Source organism: Manduca sexta, chromosome 27 (genome assembly GCF_014839805.1).
Source record: "Manduca sexta isolate Smith_Timp_Sample1 chromosome 27, JHU_Msex_v1.0, whole genome shotgun sequence".
Lineage (NCBI taxonomy): Eukaryota > Metazoa > Arthropoda > Insecta > Lepidoptera > Sphingidae > Manduca > Manduca sexta.
In genome coordinates this window covers 1176171-1202269 of record NC_051141.1, presented here as the reverse complement: position 1 = coordinate 1202269, position 26099 = coordinate 1176171, and the positions used below count along the sequence as shown (strand labels likewise).

Sequence of the window (26099 nt, the reverse complement as noted above, 5' to 3'; positions counted from 1 at the left end):
CTATACTTTAAACTGAATTTCAGATTTTTTGGTAATACCTGTCCGGTCCCCTATTATAATATATGTGGATTGTCACCAACTCAGAACAATGACAAGCATAGAAGTAGCACCTCAGAACAATAACAACTCAGAATAAGAACAAGCATAGAAGGAATCTAAATTACCCTCATATACTTATCCTTTTTTTTCAAATAGGCCAAAACCGTTGAAAAGAACGAGACAAATATTATGTTGCTAAGGTCGGCTTGCGTACACTTTAAAATAATCAAATGGTTACCTTTGGTCCTCTTTAGGATGCCGAATTAAAAAGCAAATAAGGTGTCAAATGTTCCAACTTGCCAATGTCAAAACAATGTCACAAACGCGCCCACACAATTTAGTTACGTTATACTTCAGCGCGTACTTTTCTAAAGTGGCTACATGTTGTGTAAAATTATTGTTGTTAATTTTAATAAATACACAGTGCTGTTTAAGTAAAATATAGCCCTAGGAACAAGCTATGGCCTGCGTTATTGTGTGTTGTAAATGTCATTCTTCTCGTAAAGAAAATGAAACTGAAATGATTAGCTTCCATCGGTGAGTAAACAAAAAACCTAATATATTTGCTTAAACCCTGTACATAAGTGCAAAAAGTGTTATTAATTATACTTTATTATGCTCTAGTCATATTATAATCTGCTGTTGGCCATTCGATCCAGTCATTATTAAGTATTTTTCATTTTTACTAATTTATGTAGTCGTGTTCAATAGTGTTGTGCTGCATATTCTTTCGATAACATAAATGTTGGTATATTGTAGTTTACTATTTTGCATAAATTGCCTTTTACTTTCAATATACGGTGGTGTAGTGGTAAAAGCCACTTGGAAACCGTGCGCGAAGGCTGGGGTCGAGGAAACTATCTGATTTTCATAGTGTGTTTCATACAATGTGTTTCATTGCAGATTCCCTACAGATGATGCTATGAGGCAAAAATGGATCGTGGCCATAGCTCGTCCCAATTGGCATTGGAAAAAACAGCACCGTGTTTGCTCTAAGCATTTCGACAAAGTTTTATTAACATTGAAATAAGTTATCAAACATATGACATGAATGATACCGCTGTGTTTTAATTTTAGTGTCCCATTTTAGTAGCTTCTGTCAAATCCCACCTCTTGGGTATCTTTTAATGCCTAAGAAAGTCAGAAAAGAACAGAAGGCGTACTGGCTTTCTCCTAGACGAAATTCCGGCCGATTTCTTGTTTGTTACTTACAGCGGTTTCCATTCCTTCCGAATTTCTAACAGTTTCTTAATTTAATAATCTAAATGCTAAACCATTTTTGTGTTTAGTAAATGACGTTTCGGAAGGCATGGAAACTGCTGTAAATAGCAAATGAAAATTGGACAAAATTTAGCTCGAAGAACGCCGGTAGTTCTATAGTTTATTGTAATTTAACAGCTTTTTTACCGAGTGCTTTTATATACCCAGACTTTTTTTTGGTACTTGAATACCAAATCAGGATTTTGATATTTTTTTTAGCCTTTAACTAAAATAGCAATTTGCAACGGTTTGTAGTTGACTGACCGAAAAGTGTTTATTTTAGCAGGTCTGTGAATTTTCCATAGCCGATAGACAAAGCATCTATCGATATCGATAAGATGTCAGAAGGGATCGCAACACAATTAAATTTCTTGCTGTCTAAGACACAGTACACTCAAATGTCATAGTGTTACTTCTATGCTTGTTCTTGTTCTGAGGTTGGAACATTTGACATTTTATTTGCTTTTTAATTCGGCATCATAAAGATGACCAAAGGTAACCATTTCATTATTTTAAAGTGTACGCAAGCCGACCTTAGCAACATAATATTTGTCTCGTTCTTTTCAACGGTTTTGGCCTATTTGAAAAAGTAGGATAAGTATATGAGGGTAATTTAGATTCCTTCTATGCTTGTTCTTGTTCTGAGGTCACCAAGTACAATATTATGTCAACATTGCGCGTCAAAGAAAATTGAGGTCAATCGCGATGACTAAATTAGATCTGGAAATACTACCATATTTAAAAGATGAAGACAGTGTTTTAGAATCCTTTAACAGATATTCAAATGTATAAAATATAATACCCGCTTGAACCTGCTCTGCACCGGTGGATCGACTATATTCATTCGGCAGAATGATTATAAGGGTCTCATAGAATTAAAATAAAAGATGAACTCTTTGAAAAAAAAGTACTTGTATTAAAATCAGTTAAATAAGTACTAACGTATTTTATTTGGAAAACCTATTTTGAAACTACGTATTTTGCATTTTGTATTTAAATACTTTAATAAACTATTTTTCACATTTCTGAATTATATCTTTTTACAAACCTTCCAAAATATATAAAATTAGACAAATGTTATATGACAAGGTGCATGAAAATTACAAAAGCAAGATCGTATGGGAGTTCCAACTGTACTGACCCCGAAAGAGGAATCTCTTATAGTTGAATGGGTTATAATGATGGCACATATAGGTTTTCCAGTAGCCTCAGATATATTAGAAAGAGAAAAGAAGAGCAATTTCTATTTGTTTGTTAAATAATTTCAATTTAGGCACTATAAGTATTTCTTTATTTAAATTTGACTTCATTATCTTTCCATTTTTGAATGGAAAGTTTAATAAATGTATAAAATTTGTGTCAAATTTGTATTTATATTTCATTAAGTAATTATAATTATTTTACTTTATTTATATATAAGTATATATACTTGAAGACACTTATTTATGTTTGCTTTTATATAGAAAACGTATGCTTCAACATAGCACGAAATTACGTACAACGTATTCCGGAATTATGTTAGGAGCCAAATTTTCGCACGGAATTACAAACAAACTCGAGGTGCCGTAATTAACAAGTATTTTTATGTATATATTAAAAGCTACAACGTTAAATAATGTTATAAATTCATTTTATAATAACAGTCTTTCAAATAAAAGTTTTCATTCCTATCGCCTTTCTACTTTTTCTGTAAATCATCCTCAAAGTAGAAAATGCCTTAATATACCGTAATATGGTACATTTACCTTATTACTTGGTATTTTGCGATCTCCACGGCTCACTACGACTTTTCTTTCTTTACTACTTACTACGATATGACTAACTTTCTGTGAGGAAGTTTTGCTACCGCGGTTGAGACGGCCTATTCTTATAGCTGGGCTGTTCCATTATAAATTATTTGGCTTCTTTTTATGATAAAACGGAACATTTTATTAAATATAACCTAAACACACACATGTATACACAATCATCACTCTTAGTAGGATATATTTTTGTTTTGTATTATATAACCTTATTTAAAAACTATTATTTTGATTATAGAATTTTTATGTCTGTGTAGGTACTTAACCTGAATGTTCTTCGAATACAGCAGCCAGTATCGCTTTCTCTGTTTCTGTAGTTTCTGTTGTTTGAAATATGGTCGAAAATAATTATTTTAGTTACTGTAATTTTATCTTTGCAATCCGGCCTCCTTAACCACAGTTATATCGCCTTTAAATGTGCTCACAGTTCAGTATATTCCATGTCACCCAGTTTCGACGCTTAGTTGTTCTTTTGTTCCATACTTAATATATGTAAGCAATTTCAAATATGAACACGGAACACTAACGCCATTTCTTCACTAACAGTATTGCTAAGAGTCGTTGTTATTTTTGACTAAACAATGATATAACAACTTCAGCTTTTATTGTTACAGTTCATGATAAAATAGCTGTAAATAATGGGACGTCACAGGATTTTATCTCACGAGAATAAAACATCAATATTATATTTGATTTATTTATTTAAATTAAACACATGTACAATTGGTTACAAACATTAGTTTAACTATCACGAGGACGCGGTGGATGCTGGAAGGTCAGGCTATGGACGTTCATTAAAAACATTACTCTATTCAAATTCGTAGCGGGGCGCCGTCGTACGTCAAACTCTTCCATCATTACCTAAGTATTTATTTAAAAAAAAGTGTTAAGACGCCCAAAACCGTCGCCCAGCTTCACCACGAATTTCTTAGACTTATCTTTTAATCATCAGCGAGACAAAGCACCTCATACGAAAAGGCTCATGAACATACAAAATACCAGGAGGAGGGAACTCAGCATCTCGCTGACCTTGACGATCCCGAGTGTTCCTGACAGGTCCCTGGTTACACAACAGCACCGACATCCAACATTCACCGGATCGTAAAATAAAAATAAATATATCCACAGAGTGCGAAATATTCTGTGATATCACAAGAGCTAGTTGCGTACACATCAAAAACAGGCTTTATATTTGAGACGTGCTAAATAGCATTCGTACTTAATGTCTACGGGCCTCCGGGAGACGTCGATGACGGTAATACGGTATATGAAATGTGCACGAATCACAGCGAGGCCCAAAGATATTGACGACTAAACGTTTTACTACTACACCATACATCAGAATATATTATATTAGTTGGTAAATTAACTATGTTATATTGTATAAAATAGACATGAGTAGAGAAACATCGATATTTACGCTCACCGTTTTCGTTTGGTAGTTCAAAAGGGCAAGGTTATGATACCCGAAATATATTACCTACATTTATTTATAAACATTTCAAATTCGTATCTAGACTTAGCATTGTTCCGTGTTGTTTCTCCTAAACAATTTAGATTTTAAGTTAGAAGCGATAATTAGAAACGATGATATTTTTTTTTAATTTATATTTCTGTGTACTATTCCTTGTAAATCAATGTGAACAAACAGATCTGAAGTATTAATTTTTATTTAAGTTAAGGTTAACTTTAATAAATAATGTCAGGTGACATGTCCCAAGATGTTTTGCATTGCAAAGTAAATATTATGAAAGATCGTGGAGGTAGCGGACAATTACCTTGTGAATGAGTTTTATCGGGAAATAATTCAGTTTGTTAAGTAAACTTAACATTTTGAACCCAATAATATATATTTGAAAATAAATAGTGGGACATCCAAATTTCACGAAGCTTTACATTGAAGTATAAATATCTAATATTCAGTAGGCTGGGACTTGGCATGCATTTATTTAGAAGAAATGCATCATTTTTTTGGCTTTACATTAGAACGTCCGTAATTGCAAGTCGACAGTTTCGGCCGGTAGACGGAACAGGGCCCTTGACCTTAATTATATTGACAAAAAATTACAAACGTATAGACAGTTTTATTTAATAATTATATAGTGATGGTGTTATCTCATATGTATGTGTCACCTTAGTAGGGGACGCACGCCACCTAGCTAGGGAGGCAATCTCTGTAACCCAGAGGGAGAAAGCCCCCTATGGAGGCTATCGATGCGTTTGAACCGACGGACAATTAGTTAGGATGTCTATCTCATTTGCGCTTGTTTGGAACAAAACAGGAAAGCCCTCATGAGAAGGACGAGTAGATGTTTCAGTGTACGGCCGGCTTCGCCACACCCAATGGAGATGACCGTGGGAGGCTGTGGAGTATTAATTGTATTGATCCGGGTGGCGCTACCACGGCCTGGAGGGAGGGTGACCCGCCCGGGGAGGCAAAATTCCAAGAACCGGCTTAAACGGTGCTGTCGACGTAACATTATATCATATATGTTACAATAGACGTAAGTACACACACTTCAACGTTCGATTACCTTTGTGGTTATTATTGCATCTATAGGTTTCATTTTTTTCAATACAATACGTCCAAAATGAATAAGTTAAGGAAAGCAAACCGTTTCCTTGCCGGCTGCTGGGCCGTATCACGTAATTTACGTCGCACATAATTTGCTGCGTAATTTTATAGCTTGCTCGAGTATCCGGCAAAGAAACGCAAGGTTTTATTACGTTTTATTAATGGAACATAAATGAATAGTTGGTACAGTATACAGTATGCGAGCGCTTTTTTTGTTGGCAGGTTACTAAGTAAATTACGCGACGGAATTTCGGTTGATAGCGACAGCTATAGGGATTATGTGATATCGAGCTGTGAGATCGGTGACGCAAAACAGACGACTCAAGTACCATGAGATCAGATTACAATGTCAGCACTCTATACCGTACAATTATTTATTTCATTCATTAGTTGTTATCGCAAATTTACGTCTCGGTAATCTTCGGTTACTGCCGGGAATATTAGCGAAGTACTTGCAATAATAAAAAATAATAGGAAAGCAGTCAAAGTGAACACTCATTAACACTCGCGCGACAAGAGACGCTCAAACTAGACGGAAACATGTATGTTCTAATGTACAACGTACGCTATTATTGTTCCATATCAAATAGTATATTAGAAGGCAAATAGGGAGTTTGTGTTCGGCTGTTCCGACTTCGGAGCGCTGCCGAAACGTCAATTTATTTGCAAGTTTGTGAGTACGTGCTATAAGCTCTTAGTGAACCCTGCATCGCCCTCCGCGGACCCTCCGAACTACACGAGAGAGCTGGGGACAGGGAAGTAGAAACATAGCAATAAACTAATTTTCCAACGAATTATGTTTATATTTTTCAACAAAACCTGTTGTATTATGAAGGGTACAAAATGAAATAGCTAAACCCCCATTATACGTATCCGAGGAGCAGGAGAGACGCTGGGCCGCATCTCTTCACACACATATCGATCATATCTCTGTAGGCCCCACCCTGTCGATAAATTTGGCATAATACCCATTATGGTTCAATACTCAACTTTAACACGGCAGTAATTAAGGCCGATTCTCTCGCGTCTTATACACATTCATTAAACATCTATTAAATCCAACGCGACACTTCCAGCCGAGGCCAGTCGTCGCCGAGTTTGATAGCAAGACATTTATCTTGTTCTTACAACAAGGTATTAAATATTTAACAACAAGTTAACTAGATATTTTCTAAATGTTGACCCGATAACTTGACATTGCCAGTATAAATGAGTTGTAAGATATTTTAGCGTATATTTGTAACGCGTTAGAAGCCGCGCCGTGCCGAGAGGTCCCCGGGACCCCGACACTACATCGAATAATTAAATATTTGTTCTGTACAGATATGTTTTTTTTTACAATGTTTAGGATTTTTGGTGTGTTGCCTTTTTTATCATACTACTTCCCGTAGCATCCTATACTAAAGTTACTATTATAGCGAATCGTCATGGTTAGCCGAGGGACCATTGAAAAAAAACTTTATTAAAACGAAATAAGGGTAACTTTAAGCTTTTAACTTTTTAATGTAGATTATTATATCCCTTAGCTCACCATTATTCAAAAGCGAGTACGTATTACATGCACGATTGGTTACATATATTTATGAGTATAGATACACGCAATAAAAATAAACCGTGTCATAATGCATTCCATTTGGAAAACAGAAAAATTACTAATAAAATAAATAAACAATTTAAAACTGTAGACATCGATAGCAGGATTCCGAAAACACAAGTGTGTTCCGGGACAGGAGGCGAGAGATCTATCGAGCGTGGTCACAGGCCACGGACCACACCGTGAGTATGTTAACTGAGACTCCAGCGCTCGCCGCTGCACACCCACTCTCTACCAACTTACACTTTAGCAACCTGAGGCGAAAACACACAAGCAATATATATTCTACTCAATTGTTTTTTACAACGTGAGATTGATTTTAGATCGTCATTTTTATAACAGAAGTTCTTAACTGTTTTTAAAAGTCGAAGTGGGTTTTATAAAACTCAATTGAACTATACTTTGATTCTCATGTTTTTTGGAACTTTATCTACACGTCTAAATATTGTACCCATGATCTTTCCCGCCACATAAGTTTTATATTGCGATGTCGATGCAGAGTCGAGGCGGAGGCGAGTGATGTAACTTGTTTGCAGAAACTTAGCACTATTGCATTCTTCAAAACGTTTAGACTTAAATTCGTTATACAGTTACATTTAATTCTATGTCCAAAATGCGTGTCTCTTAATCGCGTGCGCCGCGACTGCGCCGCGACTGCGCTTCGACTGTCCATAATACGCAATGTTGTGTTGTATGAATGTAGATTGTAGACTGGTGGCTAGATGACGGGTGGGTGACGAGGCGGCGGTGAGCGCAGGGAGTCAGTTCCGCGGGTGCGTCGCTCGCAGCCCGGCCGCGGCGCGGGCGCGGGCGGTGCGCGGCGGCCGCAGTCGTCAGCCGAACTCCTGCCGCTGCAGCGCCACCGACACGCGGTACAGGCTTTCCATCATGAACGACAAGTTCTGCGACAGCTCGTTCACTGGACGCGTGATCGCCACCATTTCTGTGGACAATTACATGTTCCAGATGAATACCTTTTTATGCTTATAGATAAGTACTTTTCATTCTTATAATTCTTATGTATTATGATCATGTGGGCTGATCAGTTTATTGATAAAGAGAGAATAAACTGACACCAAAAAGACATTACCGCAATAGGCAGTAGCAGCAACAAACAGTATTTTCGAATACAAAATAGGTCACTAGTAATAGTTAGTTCGTTCGTTGTTCTTAAACACGACGTGTCAAGTCTCAAAATGCTTAACTGTAGTGCTGGCACCCACACAAGCCCTGTGTGGACGCATGGCCGTCGGGACCGCACTGCGCTCCTTAGTCAGCCACCATCGTGGACTAAACCAGTACCAAGCAAGCACAACAGCCGCCGGCCTAGTACAGGGATGGCGAACCATTAGCACGCGTACTAGTTGGGGCATCACACAAAATAATTCGGACACGTCTATAATATCCCATCTAAAAACTTGTTGTAACATAAAAAAAGGTTGCTAAAAAGGGGCTAGATAGATAAAGCCGGCCCTGAATGGCACGTTCCGGATATACTTTTAAAAATTTGTTTCCACGATTTCCTGTCATTTTTATAGCGCGGTAGCGTACATTTTTCCTTCACTAACAAATTTTCGGAGGTTTAAAGCGCAATTAACTTATACTACGAATGGTGAGACATTGCCTGAGTGGTAACAGCGTTAATTTTAGTACATATTGCGTTATCTGTATTTATATATTTTTCTCTCAATAGAATTAAAAGGGTAGGTACATACTTGGAACTGTAAATCTTCTGATTCGATTTGTTATATGGAGGGACGTAAAACTGTTACTGTTTATTACTGAAACACACAGCTCAACACACACGTATCACTGTGTAAAGATCGCACTAGTCTAGATTAGCAAAGTGCCTTAGAATTGTTTTTTTTAGATAAACATTAACAAACAGCATAGAAATTCTACAATTATCAGCGATTATTGAATTTTTCAATAGAAATATAGCATTATTTCATTTATTTAAGTAGACCCACTGCCTCCTAAAATATTACTTTAAAAAGGATTCTAGAAATTTACGTAATACAATTGTCTAGTTCTGCCACTTGGTACAAGATGTCGCTAGTACACATTTATTTGTGTAGCATACTGAACAGTGTACGTATTTCTATGTTATTATCAAAAACTAGTAGAACTTTATAACATTGAGCCAAACTTAACACCAATTGAGCCAAAAACGCCATCAATCCATTTAGATTTTTTTTGTAAGGATATCCCTTGATAACCGTGTACCGTCACTACATTGTGCTAGTAATTGTATTGTTGAGCAATTTCTATTTTATTCTATATTAAATGTAATGTGCACCTAAATAGTGATTTACTTACTTTCTACTGCCTCGGTAGTGAAGTTACATTGCGTGTGATACAACAGTGCTCTGAGCTCCTGGGTTCGAATATCGGTTTGGATAGATATTAGTTTTTTTTGCTTAATATCAGCCCGGAGGCTGGAATTTTTGCCCGATATGGCGATAGGCACGTCCCCTATCACATCATGGAGCGGAATACAGATGACGAGAAGTGGGTACCCTGGTTGCACGCCTGCCTAGTTCTGCGTGGATAAACGCGTGATGTGTACACATGTGTGCTTCCTTTCAATGGCTGCTATATAAACCTAGCCTGGGTTTTTATACGCTCTCGGCACAGTGAAGTGCACCTTATGATAAATGAAGTAGGGTCTAGATAGGAATCACATAGCTACTCGAGTTGAGATGCCGTTCCTTTGTTTTTAAATCTTGGTTCTCCGATTTTGACTTAGATAAAGAAATACCATTACTTTGAGGGGAACATAATATTGATACGGGAACGTGATACGTGCAGGATGCAATAATACCTTTCTGCATCCCGTGCAGCGGCAATTTAAGGTCTTTAATTTGATACATTCCTCCAATATAAATATGTACAGTCGTGTTTAGCAGCAGTGCAAAGCGATTAGAAGTAGGGTCCGTCAATATATTAGGATGCGTATTAGAGGGTTCCGTTCTCCCTAAACGGCTCATACAGAGGAGCCGACATCCCCACGGTATTGTAATGCATAATTACTGTGTATATAAGGATAAAGGGAACCCTTCCGAAACAGGTCGTTCGTGACCCATATCTCGAAGGGTTTGTTGCCTTTTAAGCATTACATAACCCTATCTATATTTACATATAATAATAATATCGTAGATTTTAAGTATTTGCACAATACATGTATATTTAAAATATGTGGAAGGCGCAGGGAACAGGTAATGAAACGTAGAACAACTTTTGCCATTTTTGTGTTTTGTATCTGCTCAAATGTTCATTTGGAGTATCGCGTATAAACCATATATTGGTTTCAAATCTGATTACTGAAAAATGTTAAGCTTCCCGCCCGTGACCACGAAGGCTGCAAAGTCTTCGAAACGTCGGGAGAAAATTAAAACATTAAAACCGCGATAAAATCCGAAAAATAGTTTAAGTTTAATGTTAAGCTTTATACTGCGCAAAATATAGAGTAAGTCGGTGGGGGAAACGGCACACGCGTCGCGCGTGTCCTGTCGCACGGGACGTGTGTCGGGCGGCATATGAGATAGACTGAGATAGATTGGGGCTGATGCGGACGGCGTTGTGGGCACAGTTAGAATGTACTATTATTATTACGTTTGTATTGTGGAACGACCCGGTAAAGAACGTAATAACTTGCTGGATGCAGGCCACTTATAACAGGTCGATGTGGAAATCTAGGAGAAAGCTATGTTCAGCAGTGGACTTCTAATGATGATGATGACATAACCATGCTACTGGCCGCTAGGTGGCGCTGCAACTCGCCCATATACAGCGAGCGTGTACTAACTTACGTACCAACATTATTTTATTCAAGTAGATGTTGTAATAGATGAGGTCAGACATGTTAAATCCGAAAGTGATTCTGCATCTCATCTGTTTTGTTGTTTTACCATTATAGGCTAGATAGATTCTTATGAATTTTGATGTGCACATGTTTGGGACTCTAAGTATCAATACGACAATTTCTATTTGTCATAATATAATGAGGTAACTTGAATAGGGGGTAATCCGAAACCATAGCGGATACAGAGGAAATATTACTACACGTTTCTCTGGAGGTCTCCGTGAAGCGCACCGCGTGCCGTGTCAGACTGGCGTCAGTACCGCGCTGTCTGAGCGACCGGCCGCCTGGCCGGCACTACAACTACAAGACCACCTATCGAACACATTGAATAACATTTGATTCCGAGTCCATAATGTAACCATGATTTGGCTTTCCCCAGAAATGGCTAACATTTTGTTCACAATAAAGCACGTTAGTTGACACCAGGCTTGTCCATGGACCACAACGGTTCCCTGCCAGTGGCTCGCGGCGTGTCACGTTTGGGACTGACTGAAACGTTCGCCGGGTACGCGCAGTGAGTGCCGCCGGGTGACGTCACGAGCCCCTGTCCATGCGTACCACGTTCCTGGGCCGGCCGTGCTTCTTATAAACGAAAAAAGGGCAAAACTAAAGTGGCCCAGTAATGCACGCGATGTTCGCTTTCGGGCAAGCCAAGCTGAAATCTACACAATATTTATTTTCACGTGTCTCCTCGATGTACTATTAACCAGAGATGTCTAGATTAGTTTTCTATAATTTGTTTTGTTCATTACATTATATTATAAACAAATACATTTTTCGGACAAATCCTGTTAAAACTTTAAAAATTGCTAAAAATGAAGCAGCAAATAAAGTAGATGTGAGTGCGCAAAAAGAAGTTTGAGACTACACCGCGCCTCGCGGACATCCTTTGTGTGTCCGCGTCACATGCAGCGTAAATAAAGGGAAGGCAAATAATTTATGTATAAACTCACAAAACATGTACTGTTCGTCAACCACACCAGATCAAACATGCGCAATGCAAAAGTTTAAAACACCAAAATCACTGGATACGGTTTTCATCATTCATTTTGAATAAACTTAAAATTTGATCAATCTATTTCACTAAGCATATTTAGAAAAAGACAATAATATAAATAACAGCTTTTATAATAAATTTTAACTGGTCCTAGAAAGGTATTTGTTAAATGTGGTAATACGAGCGAAAGGATGGATTCGAAAAGCTTTAGTTACATAACACGATGGAATTAATCGCCTAGCGGATGAATTTCCAAAAAAGAAAATTCTTAATGTACACTTTTGTGTTCGCTATTTTGTCCAACATCTTATGTGCAAACCGCAAAATATTATGTTCAAAAACCACTCGTTAAAACGATGCATTTTCTGACATGTTTACCTCTAGGCGATGTAGATAAAAGCGTCTAGTTCACGATGGCTAAACGTCGCATTTAAAACACCCACACAACTAGAAAACAAACTGTCTGCAGCGTTGCTCTCTACTTACAATACATGAGCATTTGTACAATGCGTCGCCAATCCCAGAACCGAAACGAGGTAACAATTTGGAATTAATATCAATAATAAAAATAATTAATTTCATATCTCGAGTCAACTTATAGAGCGACTGTTCTGTAGTGCGACCGACCGCAACTTATCTCTTCTCGCAGCTGGCTAGTAACAATTTCACGAAGTTTCACATGAGCAATATTAATAGGAAGCCTAAGCCGGCATGGTACACTAAGGCCTAAATTTCAGTAATAGAGGAGGACCGTGCTCAGACATGGGACAATACAGGGTTGGTATTACTATATTAATAGGTAAAACTATATGTTATAGTTGAAATAATCTGGCGGGTATCGGCAACGGTGCGACTGAACACAGGTTGCGGGATGGTGTTGATTTCTTCAACCTGTTGTAATTGTTAGAGTTTAGATTTATTGTAATAAGTCTATTTCTTAAGAATAAGCTCAATGAGACAGTCCTACACTTAAACTATGGTGTTTATTTGAAAAACATTAGTAAGAACCTTATGTTGGTTGTTTATTCGAACGATATTGATTTGCCATCCATGTCACTTGTAATACATCAGAATTGCATTGAATACACCACGATAGCGCAAGTTGCGTGCATAATCTATCTTTAGAAGGAAAATGACTTTTAATACCACAAACTAGGGTTACTTTGTATATTAGGGTAAATTTTGTCACACTTTTCCTTTTGTAGAGTAAGCAATTTTTTTATTATTATGAATTTAACGTGAAGCAAGTCTTAGCTGTAATCTGTAAAGTGTTTACTTCGTTCTATCTGGAATAATGCAGCTGCTGTTTAGGGCTACGTGTATGTGTTTCGTGTGTTGAGTTTGTAAAGGAGGACGATAATGTTCTACTTTTAATGTTTATGTGCATACGTTATTATCACGTCAATGTTGTGAAATGTGAAGGAACACATTTTTCCTTTCATTTGATCTGATATGGCGAATCTATGCTTTTTTCAATATCCTACGTATACACCACTGTAAATTTGACTTGGAGCTCGGGGCGCCACCGGCACAACGCAGCGCGGCGCCGCATTGTTGTGAGCATAAATCAAAAGGACAGAATCAAACATCAGTGGTATGGCAAGATTTATAACATTAACTGTGATAGGTGACAGCGATAAAACTAAAGTTCGACGCCAATATTCGCGAATATTATTGTGAATGCCAATATTGGATTATTTATTTGGTATATAACAAATGTGAATAATGAAATAATGCGAATATTGACGAACTAGAACGATAACGATATTAAGTCGGGAGTTCATTAAAAATGCTATCAAAACCTTTTAGGTATGAGATGATTGCTTTCAAGTATGTGCAACCCATTATGCAGGGTGTAGGTACCTCGGGTTTGCTATGACTTCTGTGTCCTGGAACCCTTGGGACTCTGTTACAACTACTTGTTGCTGGTGGTAGGATATATTTTTATTCGCGCGGACAGCCACTGTACAAAAGGTGTTAAAACCCGCCATAGTGGCCCATGTAAGCGTGTCGCGTTCCGGAGCCAGCCTGTGTATATCCGTTTCCAACAGGCCCGGACGATTGTGCGAGTGTTGATGGGTGAACGTCTCTCGTCACTCGACATGCTATTTGACCAGCTCCACGTACCATCAGGTGCAGTGCTTGTATAATAATAATAATAATAAACCCCCTGACTGAACACTCAGCATTCGCGATAACTCCGATAGCAATCGCAGTTCCATTTATGCATAATTTTGATTGAAACATTCTGCATAATTAAAACAGTTGGTCACCCTTGCGCTGCGGCAAATTGCCTAGCAACGCGTCGCATTGCAGTGTGCGCGGAGAGCTAGGAGCTGGGGTGGTGATCGATACGAACTGTAGTTCGCGAGCGCGAGGTCGACCTCCGACAGGTGGTGCATGCGCGTTGGGCAATGCAATGGTTCTAGAACATTCCTTCTGCGTGGGAAAGGTCACGCAGGCGCCATTAGTGTGCCCGGAACGTCCTTTTCGTTTAAAATCCGATCAGGAAATTACGCATTATTATTCTAACTGTTATGGTGTTATATATGTATAAATAATAAATAGATATATTAAAAATGTCGTACTGAATGCACATTACAGGTTACTTGGGTGGCGTAAGAGAAACTGGGGTAAAATGGTCAGTTACAGTGAAGAGAGAAAAGCGTCTTAGGTGACTGTCGTTTTGAAATTGTTGACTTTAGCTCGGCAACCTTTAGAGTATGTCTAATATTTGTATGTCGGTGGACTGCATTTTGTCCATTATTTAATTTCATATTGCTCCAAAATGTTCTATCACTACTACTACTAGACATATCGCAAGAGAAAGTGTTCTATGTAGTTAATACATACCAATGACAATACCGTTGCTGATTACATATTTCAAGCGAATTATTTGTCCAAACTGTGTTTCATAACAAAGCAAGTTGTCTGAATTTAATTTTAGATGTCAGGAGATACTCGAAAGAAAGATACTCGAAAAAGCTTAAGACAATATTAATAAATATAGGATTCAATTAAAGTAATCTCTAATTACTTAAAAAAATCTTAAGAAACTTATTTAAATATTTCTATAATTGCATAAATCAGTACTTGACACATACAGGACTTGAAGAATATCACGTTTCAGGCAACCCTAGAGGCCGTTCCGATTGACCCCGACATAATAAATTTGTGCTTGACATGACCGGAGAGAGATCAGGCGCAGGACCAACGACCGTACGTGGTTTCCGAGGCACGGGGTTTTCACACTGCTAACTTCCAAGCTTCGAGTTGTGACTGAATTATAATGTGAAACCAGTCACAATGTGTTCAGTCCGACCCGGGGTTCGAACACGGGACCTCAGCGCGATAGTGGCACTTGTACCGCGCACCCAACACAATTACACCATCGCGACAGTCAATGTGTGTTAGTGAAACGGTTATTAATGCATGTGTCAGTATCGCTAGAGTCAAGTTACAGACAAATTAATTACGTGGGTACCTACATCGTACTGTAAACAACAAAATAAAAACTAATGAGACTTCTAGAGGCCTAGCTCATAAAAACAATTCCATTAAAACAGACGATAAATGTTCTAGCAGCATTTCAAAAGATAAATCTGAAATGTGATTTGAGCTCTGAGAAGTGGCTCCCTCTGCTCCTCTAGGGGAGGGGGTGAGGGCCCGTTGCCATGGCGACCAGGTGGGGCTGACCTGAATCCCCGGCGGGGCCAGCTCGCCCTGCACCGCCTCTCCCCCGCGACGTCTATGGAGCGCTACGCATTGCAGGGGATTAAGCCTTTAACGCACTTAATGGGTTTTGCTAATAAAAGTTTTTATTATTGTTTGATATTGGTGGCGTAAACTATTGTTAATAAATATAATGATTAGCTATTCAAATAAAAAATCATAAGGGACGGTACGAATTATGAAGTATATCGAATTAATTTGAAATATAAAAATAAAATTCACGTCGAATTGATAACCTCCACCTTTTTTGAAGTCGGTTAATAAAAACAGCATATAGTTCATTATCTCAAACCATATGTAATTATATGAACAATTGTTAACGACATAATATTTTATAACTTACTTATATTCATCTTAGAGTACCTCATCCATACCTATGTTATGTTTTTAGCTGTAAAGCTAAATACTAAACATCTGGTGAAATACCCGCTGTAGTGGAGCATTTCCGGGTGAGCCATTATACATTCAGCAAGGCAGCTCAAATAAACAATGTCCCGAGCATCCTTTATGCGACCTGCGATGCTTGGTTTTAGTGAAATATAAAAGACAACATTGCTTACCTGGGTGCGCCTGGCCCAGTCCCTTGCAGTAAACGTGCATGAGGCTGGTGACGTCGTCCTCGGGTAGCTCGCCCCGCTCCAGGATCCGCTCCGCGTTGCGCTCGCGCACCAACGACAGCGCCGCGCCCCATCTAACGTCACCAAATATAGTTTAACTCTTAAATATCCTACCACTGCTTGAAGTCATCGATCAACGCGATGGGAGGAGGTTAAGGGTTAAAAAACTTAACAGAATGTCAAATGCAAACATTCATAAACATTGCAACATAGATATAGTATTTGTATGAACTCTTTGTCAAGTAATTGTCTAGTACCAAAAATACCGACACGAAGAAAAAAACTATAATTATTTTATTCATAGAATAAAATACTTATAACTGCAATAATTGGAACACTTGCTGTTATAATTTTAGAATATAATTTATCTTTTTGTCAAATAAAGAAGCAGGAACATTGTCGCGGGCTGCCCCGATCATGGGGCCAATCCTTACTCCCATATTCGTACCTCTGGCTTTTTAAAATATCCTCTGTATTCATTGTTAAGTGCATCATGTAAAAAAATAAATATTGGCTGTGGCATAATAGCCGCTACCGATCACCAGCTCAACGAGCGCATGGTCACTATTTTTATTATCGATGTCAGACTGAGAGGTGTAATCGGACGGAGTGAAACGGATACATTGGACTCCCTTAAGTTCTCTGTAAGCTTTCTTTCTCACATTTTTCTTCTTACAATCTTTCTTGAAATCTAGTTTAAAGTTGTCTCCAAGGATATCTAAATATTCCTACATGAATTAAGATTGTTACAAATAAATAAAATAAAATGCATTATTCATCACGTAGGCGAACATAGTTACGTTTATGAGAAGTCAAGGAACATGAGAATTGAGAATATTTAATTATTACATAAAGTCGCTTATGTAATAATTAAATATGTTTGTATCATTACTTTCCGAGCTGATGTGATGATGTAGCGAGAAGGTAGACAATGGAATTCTCTCGTGCGTCCGAGTTCGTTTGTTTATTATGTTAATAATAGTTTATTGTTGTGATAGGGCAGACAGCACACAACTAGCCCCTGAATCCGCGCCTGTTCATTATTGTCACTTTATTGTGGCTAATTGCCATAATATAGGTTAGTAGCTCAATACATGACGCGCGTTCTAAATGCAGCAGTGGTTATTCTTTTGTATACTGTTATGTTTTCATTTAATTACATTTTTTAATTAATTTTTAATTTACTTCTACGCGGATGGTTATTTATCATAGTTACTGTATTTTTTTTTAATTCCGTGTGAATTGGAATGCATTATAGTTTTTGTAAATAAGCAGCACCAAATAGTTACTATAAGATTATGCATGTGCTGTACGTTTTATATATTTTTGTCGAAAGCATATCTAAGTGGCTTCATTGCGCGTAACGTTATAATATGAAGTGAAGCTTAAAAGAATTGTCGACCGGAAAGAGATAAAAACACCCCCAGACGGTCGGCACAGTCATGCTTGCCTAATTGTCTCTTGATGCTGCAGTTGAAGGACCGCGCGTAGTAAAAAAGAGCGAACACGTATACACGCAAATTATTTTAGAGCTTAATGGTGGGACTTTCGGTTCGAGCCGCGATGTAAGAGATGGCAAAGGCGTGGTGCCACACGCCAGCACGGCTGGTTCTGTATAGGCACGGTGAGAATGTGAGTTCGATTTCCTTACTTCTGCCTGTGCAGCAGATGCAGCAGCCGCGCGTCGTCGTGCGGCTGCGCGGGCTGCGGCTGCGCGGGCTCGGCCCACGCGTCGCCCGCGCTCGCCGCCAGCGCCGCGCGCACCGCGCACACCGCGCCGCTCATCTCCACGCCCTGCAACATGGAAACAAATCAAAACGGTGATAACCGCCCGCAGCCATAATTCTTTTGTCGTAAGTTTATACATATTTTTATAAGTACAACCGAACGCTGCAAACTGTTTGCCTGATGGCATGCAATTTCTGCGACGTCTATTCCTTCATATAGAACTTTAAATTACAGAGCAGACCGTGTTATTTTACGGCCCCGCGCTACCCTGAGACATGACATGAAGTCTCATAATGTCGAGCAATTAGACTAGTTATTATCCTTCAAAGCGGAACACACCAGTATATTAAGTTGTTACTGATATTTGAAATCTAATGAAACAACATTCAAAGAAGTTTCATTAGTTTGTGTATGGTGGAGTCGCGCTGTATTAACTTATTGCAAAGAAAACGACCTGAATGACTAATGCGGTTCCTGAATATAACCACTATACGTACGTATGTACGTCTCCCGTAAAAAAAGGTGATAACAACGTTGCCACATAAGCATTAAATCCATAATTACTCTTTTTGCATACAAATATCTACGGGATTGCTTGACTCTCAGTCTGCGAAGAGGTCCTGGGAAAAGTTATAGTCCTGAACTTGATCCATCGGAGACAATTTTAATTAAAACCCCTTCAGCGGTTTATGCATACAAACATCCTTCAATTTAAACAAATGTTTATAAGTATAATACATTAAATACAATTAAAAATACGGACTATGTACTCATCACCACTTATCTGTACAAATGTAAAAATACTGTTTAAATAAGGGCGTGAAGCAGGACAGGTGGCGTGAACTTTGACCCGTCGATGCCTGTGTAGCGGGGCTCCGCGGGTCGTACAACTAGGTCATGACGCAAGTCCTGGTCGCGAAGGGTCGCGGCGACGTGCGTCATCGGAACTGGGGCGAGTTATGTAACCTCCCATACGTTGTTACGTTTATATCGGTGTTGGTAAACGACATGCCGTTTAATGAACATTGTATTCGCAATTGTCATCTAAAGGGCAACATACAATTGTTTACAGGACTTATTTCCGTCCCGTAATAAAGAAAGAAAAAGGTTTATAGAGAATGCCTTTGGCATTAAGTGGCTTTATACATTTATGTATAGAAAGTGTGTAAATAAATAGATAACAAAAATAGAGGTTATAATATATTTAAATGAACAATCCATTTAATTAGGGAAGGACTGTATGCCTGCGATGTAACAATTAGGTGATCAGCTCAGCATAATCATGAGCCACAACACAGCGCTAATTTGAAGTGGCCATCTCAAGCGACGCAACGGAAGCTAACTCAGCCTAGACATATTTACACACAAAAATAAAATAATAAAATTGATAACGCACCTCTTTACTAGTTGATAGCCCGCATATGCGAGAGGCGCGCTTGGTGTGGACCGCCGCCATGTTAATTTACATGTATATTTTACCGCTAAGATTACCGATTTGCCGATAAATGATTTAAGTATTTAATCAAAATTATTATGTATCTTGGCTTACATATTATATACATAACTATATTTCCATACGTGAGGAATAAAGTATTTTATTTATTTATTTAATTTATTTTTCTGGTTCAGAGGACAATGAGCCAGTGTGATACCTCTACTTTATGATACTTAACATTCAACGTTCAGGACGCCGAGCATGATGCAGTGCCGCACAGTGGTTTGTAAATAAAATTAAAACAATATTCAAAATTATGTCACTTCTTCGTTCTGATTATTTAACCTGTCGATAACTGGAACCTCACAGGATTCACAGATTATACACTCGGGTGTCAAATGTTACCATAAACACTACACTAAGGAAATATCATCCTACTACAGGCTAAAATTCAGTTACATTTTTTTTGCATTATTAATAATTATATACGAAAATTATATTATAAAATAAATATAATGCAGTCCAATTGACGTATTTTACTAGCGTGGCATCCATACATTATGTAGCAAAATAAATATCACTGTGTATACCACGATAAAAACACAGTGTAAATAATAAACAATAAACACATAATGAAAAATTGTCTTCTTAACTCTTCCACATAAAAAGAGTACTCTAAAATGCAAATTAAACAAAGAGTTTAACTAATTGTGTATAATTTTTTATACAAAACTATCTAACAAATCAAACTAAATATTGTTCCGTGCGCACACACAAGGTATTTCACTTTTACATGTCATTATAACTTGTCTTGTGAAAGATATAACGCACCAAACCAATAGGAATAAAAAGATAACTTGTCATAACTCTCCCAGTGACCGTCCTGAGCCGAGGTCCCTAACCCGTTAGTGGGTTGCCCTCAGCATGGTCGCTTAATGTTCAAGGGTTGCGAGCGGCTTACCCATAGGTCCCGTGTGTTTGTATAAGTCGGCCCTTACCAGGCTAACGTATAGTCAAAAAAAAGTGTTTGAGATTTAAGCGTACCTAGTGTGCACAAGCGGCCCAATAGGTATAGTTTATTTAGATTATGTGTGATAGTGGCCAAACTATAGTTTTTGAATATCCTTCATTTAAACATGCAAATTGTATTGTATTGTATCAGCCTATAATGTCCCAATGTGTGGCAAAGGCTTCTACAGGATCCTTCCATGAATAAGGAGCCCACGATATAGTCAACCAGTTATTTTTAAATTATTCCAGTTAAACATGCAAATAAAACAATTAAATGTCTAAAGACATACAAGTTTGTGAAATTTCCATGGTTGTAGTAAAATTTATTAATAACGTTAACTGGAATTCTGTCCATTCTTATACCTCAGCGAAGGCTAAAAGGGGAATTAATGTACAGTATACAGCGCCATGTAACAAACGTAGTAATAAAACATAGAGCGCAGCGCCGTCTCCGGTGAACTGCCGCCATCGCGCCAATTCTGTATAATAACGTGGATATCGCGCGTAACCCTTGTCGTCAATAAATCACGTTATGTGATTCATAAAATTCAAACTTTCGTTTTAAATAGCAGTAGAATTTACGTGTCGATGATGAAAATCGACCAATCAGAATACAGTTTGTGTGACATGCTTACGGAATTATATGGACTGGTTTATTCTTCGCACTGATCCGAAGTCATCAATTAGATACGTTTACCCAAATTAACCATTGATGGAATGTAATTGATCATTAACGTTTAAAATACAGACTTTAGGAAGTGAAACTAAGAACGCTTGTGGTATCACTAAGTATCGACACGGACACTTTATCGATTCTTATTCTATTTATTCTACTCGGTACGGTGTGTGCGTTAAGACAGTTTTTATATTGTACATGACGTATGTACAATATTAAAACATAATCAATCTATACTATTATATAAAGCTGAAGAGTTTGCTTGTTTGTTGGTTCGTTTGAACGCGCTAATCTTAGGAACTACTGATTCAAACTGAAAAAAAATTTTTGTGTTGGATAGCCCTTTGTTTGTGGAGTGCTACAGGCTATATATCATCACGCTATTACCAATAGGAGCGGAGCAGTAATGAAACATGTTGCAAAAACGGGGACAATTTATTAGTTTCGAGAGCTTCCGTTGCGTCGGCTCCGTAAACGGTTAAAGTTATGCAACAATGATGTATGACGGGATTGTTCCTCTTAAAAAGTTCTACAAAAATATATTATAAAACAAAGTTGCATCTGTCCGCCTGAACGTGTTAAACTCAAAAACTACCCAAGGTATTAGGATATAATTTGGTATGGAGACAGTTTGAGACCCTGGGAAGAACATAGGCTCGCGGGAGAATATATAGCGTGACTTTTATAACGGAAAACTTTAGCCCGAAAACTTTATAACGCGGGCGGAGCCGCGGGCAAAAGCTAGTATATCTATATATCTAGTACTTAATGTAAATTGTTATGAAATGTATCGAGTAGCGTAGTAAACGATACTTATTTTAAATTCATAGTGTCGATATATGAGTTACAGCATTTATGAGTCTCTTTGGTTTCATTAGGATATACAATGAAGGAATCAAATATAGGGGCGAGGAGTAACCTCATGAACTATTAAATCGATTCTAAAAATCGTTTCACTATTGGGAAGTTATAAATTGGTCTTGGTTTATCTTATTTTGAATGAATACCTTCCTCCTGGGCTAAAAGTCCAGGACAGTCTTTACTATAAAGTAATGTTGAGAAAAAATGAGTGCGACTAACCCTATTGTCGAGCGCGGCGTGGTATACCGCCACCACCATCTTGTTGTTGGTTTCCAGCAGGAGCAGCAGCTGGAACACCAGCTTGTACAGGCAGCGACCCGTCTCCTCACTTGAGCCTCGGGACATCTCTAACGTCTGTAGACAATGATGTATAACATTGTAGCTGGCACACTAATGTAGTCGTCAGTAGACTGTGTAGGGATTCCATATAATCTTTATTAATGATACGTTTTAAGTATAGTGTGTAGGGGGGAGGAGGGCAAGTTAATGATAAATGGTAGTGTTTCTGAACAAGAACTGCACTAGAGACAATTACTCAATTATTCTTCAAGTTAGAATTAGAGCGCACTTGGCGTCAATTGAGTCAAACACTAACACTCATTTGTTTAGTATAAAATACCTCCAAAGCGTGTTCGCGCCTATCGAAGTACGTCTCGAGGTGTTCGTTGATCTCGAGAGCGGCGTACCGCACGGCGTCCTTGACGCGCGCGCAGTCCGCGGCGCCGGGGCCCACCCACAGCAGCGGAGGCTCCTCCGCTCCGAGGCGCTCCAGCACCGCGGACAGCTCCGCCGCGCCGCCACTCGTCAGAGCTGATTCCGAGCAGAGGGACACTGTCTTCGACGTCACCTCCTGGTGGAACGTGGTGGAATATTGAGGTATGGAGTTATTATTTGTTGTACTTTATAAATGTATTTAAAACGATGATACAAAACTGATTAAAATCGATTAATAACTGTCGTCAACTATTTTTACTATCGATGATAGATCTAACGATGTTACTCCATGATTAGTATTAAAATGTCTTTTAACAAGGCTCGATGTATACAGTTTCAGAGACAGCCTCACGAGTTGCTAAGCTTATACCGACACTAGATTAGATCGATATTACCTCTATTACACTCGGACCTAAATGTGTATTTGACAGAGCGTGTTGTCTTTATGAATGATCATATATATTCGCTCTACCATGCTGTATTGTTGTATGACTTTGATGGTAACAATCAGATGTTAAGGAGCAAATACTGATTTCCGATTATACTTATAAATTACCATATAGGCCTCATCCGAGATAATCATTAAGAGCAGAGTATTAGTAAGTAGTAAAAAAATACTACGTAGGATATCGGTTCTCAAAGGAAATTAACAGCACGACTGAACACTTTCCCTTGATTTCATAATCGATTATCACATTTCAGATAATCGCGTTTTCTCCAACATAGGTACATCAGTATGGTCGGTTACCTTGAGTACTGTGTGCAGTCGATGCACCAACGCCAACGGTTGCATATGTGCAGCATGACGCAACAGTGCCGCGACCGACGCGCGCCACGCGTCGCGCAACACGGGCCCCGCGCCCGGCACCGGCGTCACGTCGCCTCTGTCGCCTGACGACATCAATGTATTATCGATCACATTTAAAATAACCAAACCAGAAAAAGATTTCATACAGATTTGCAAATTAAAATATAGGACGAAAACATAGGGCGCTTGTTACCTGTCTAAAAACTAAATAACAGCGATAGAATATCAAACTTGTTTTATCGAATGAACCGAGTAACATACATCGATAAACATTTCAGAGATCAAGATTTATAAATTAACATGTCATATATTTATAGAATGTAGTACATGTCGGTCACTTTTTATTTATGTATTGTGTACACATATGTCACTTTAACGAATAAGATCGATGCTAATTTCTTTTTCGAATTAAAATTAGTTATGCAGATAAAATACTTCTATTATAAAGGTGAAACTACCATGGCATTTCTAAATATGTTGGTAATGGTAATGTAACCTTCGGGATCTCCGCTAGAGGCGCTGGAGAAGGAATGTGTGCGCGGGCGCAACGCAAGGTCGTGGTGTGCACCGGCGTCGCCCTCTCCGCGGCTGCCTCCTGCGCCTTCCTCCCACCCGGCCTCCTCGTCGGACGAGTCCTCATGCCCTCCCTGTTTATATAAACAATTTTATTATAATATGTACAAATAAATAATGATAGGATAATTTTTAAGTTAAAAAAAATATTGCATTTTATTTTTCCATTATTTATCTGACATTTTAATATAAATTAAAATGTTTAACCCACCATAAATAAAATGTTATAAAGAATTATTTTAACGAGTGCAATTTCAACGTAAATATCGATATTACTATTAAAAAAAATGACACTTTTTATTTTATCTTACTTCTTACTAAATATAATATTATAAATGTGAAAGGTTGTGTATGTCTCCATAGAAGTTTGTTAAAGTTTGTTAGAAGTATACGCATAAACATCTGAACGGATTTGAATGAAACTCGGCACACGGATAAACGATGGCTTAAATGAACACATAGATAATTTTTTATATCGGGAATTTGCACTTGTGGGAAATAATATACCTAAAGAAATAATGAATTAGCCACGTGGCCCACCTGCTTGCCGTGTCCTGGCGCGGCGTCGGGCGGCTCGGAGGCGTCGGGCTGGCGCGGCTGCAGCGGCGGCGGGCTGCGCTGCACGCCGCGCTCCGACCGCTCCTCGCTCAGCGGCCGCCGCCGCACTCCCCAGTTGAAGTTGTCTGAGCTCTCACCCTGAAGCGACGTTGGCATTAGCAAAATAAAACTAACACAAGTCAACTTCCGCTAGCGATGTTTACCGTGCGAACAAACTCGGTAACCCGACTTGTGGCTAGTCGCACTTGCATAGTATTATTAAAATATTGTTAGTGTTAATGTATCTGGAATTCCTTGCACAATATGTTCGATTGCTAGTCTAAACAGGGCTTGAGGAAAATAAATCTAGTCTTTCTTCTGCTCCTATCCACTCGGAATCTTCGTGGTTTGGACATAAAAAGACGATACTTGATAATTATAATTAGTTTGAATACCATCACCTGTATATTTCCTTCAAATAGACGAGCATCATTTTTTCTTTAAAGGTAAATAGGGTTGTATTAAATGGACATATAATATGTGCACATATATCTCCATCGAGATATGAAACTAACCTCAATGCTCACTTCTGAGTTGTTAAATGAGTAGAAGACCGACATTTACAATATCCGGGAATAGAATCAGAAACCTTAACATAATAGTACTACCATACTGAAACAATAATTTAAAATGTCTATTTACTATGTTGTATTATATAACGTTATGTAATATCTATTTTCCGCGGCAAGACTTTAGCGTGACATCTAGATTCATACGTAATAAAAGTTTCCCCCGCACTACTTTGTTTACGATCGTTGAGTAATATGAATAGTCAATTATTTGTATCAACTATCGTACTAAAGAAACCTGTCCTAGACTTCAATATTTGCGTAAATGGATTGATATGCTAACTCAGACCGAACTAACCTCGATGCTTTCGCTCTCATATTCCAAAAAGTCGAAGTCCTTGAACACTCCGAAATGGTCGGTAGGGGGCGCTCCGCCCGAGGGCTCGTTGCCCGGTGTGCCGGACACCTCCTCCAGAGATGAAGCCATCGAGGACTCCCTCTCCAGCAGCTCCGAACTTTGGCTGAAGATCACCTGTAGTCAGCATACAGTTAAGTATAACATAGCAGTGCATAATTATTGTTTTTATTATCATTATTTATATCATAAATAAAAATCATAAAATATCTCAATTTACAAATGGCATATTGAGAAATTTTCTGATTGTGAAATTGCCAAGACTCGTTGCCATGCCGGTAAGGCTTTGTC

At 38.4% G+C, this 26099-nt stretch overlaps 1 protein-coding gene across 5 annotated transcripts in view; it reads right to left on the bottom strand.

The window, feature by feature from the left end:
• Positions 1 to 3784: 3784 nt before the first annotated feature.
• LOC115455172 (protein furry) overlaps positions 3785 to 26099 on the bottom strand; it is a 243803-nt gene continuing 221488 nt past the window's right edge. For all 5 annotated transcript variants that reach the window (XM_037444170.1, XM_030183856.2, XM_030183861.2 and 2 more), the window contains 9 exons: positions 25752 to 25925; positions 24828 to 24983; positions 24211 to 24361; positions 23655 to 23797; positions 22812 to 23042; positions 22412 to 22546; positions 18133 to 18275; positions 16425 to 16555; positions 3785 to 8213 (listed from right to left, as the gene is read on the bottom strand). In XM_037444170.1, coding sequence (XP_037300067.1) covers positions 8104 to 8213; positions 16425 to 16555; positions 18133 to 18275; positions 22412 to 22546; positions 22812 to 23042; positions 23655 to 23797; positions 24211 to 24361; positions 24828 to 24983; positions 25752 to 25925 — 1374 coding nt within the window. In that variant the 3' untranslated portion in view covers positions 3785 to 8103. The remainder of the gene's footprint in view (positions 8214 to 16424; positions 16556 to 18132; positions 18276 to 22411; positions 22547 to 22811; positions 23043 to 23654; positions 23798 to 24210; positions 24362 to 24827; positions 24984 to 25751; positions 25926 to 26099) is intronic.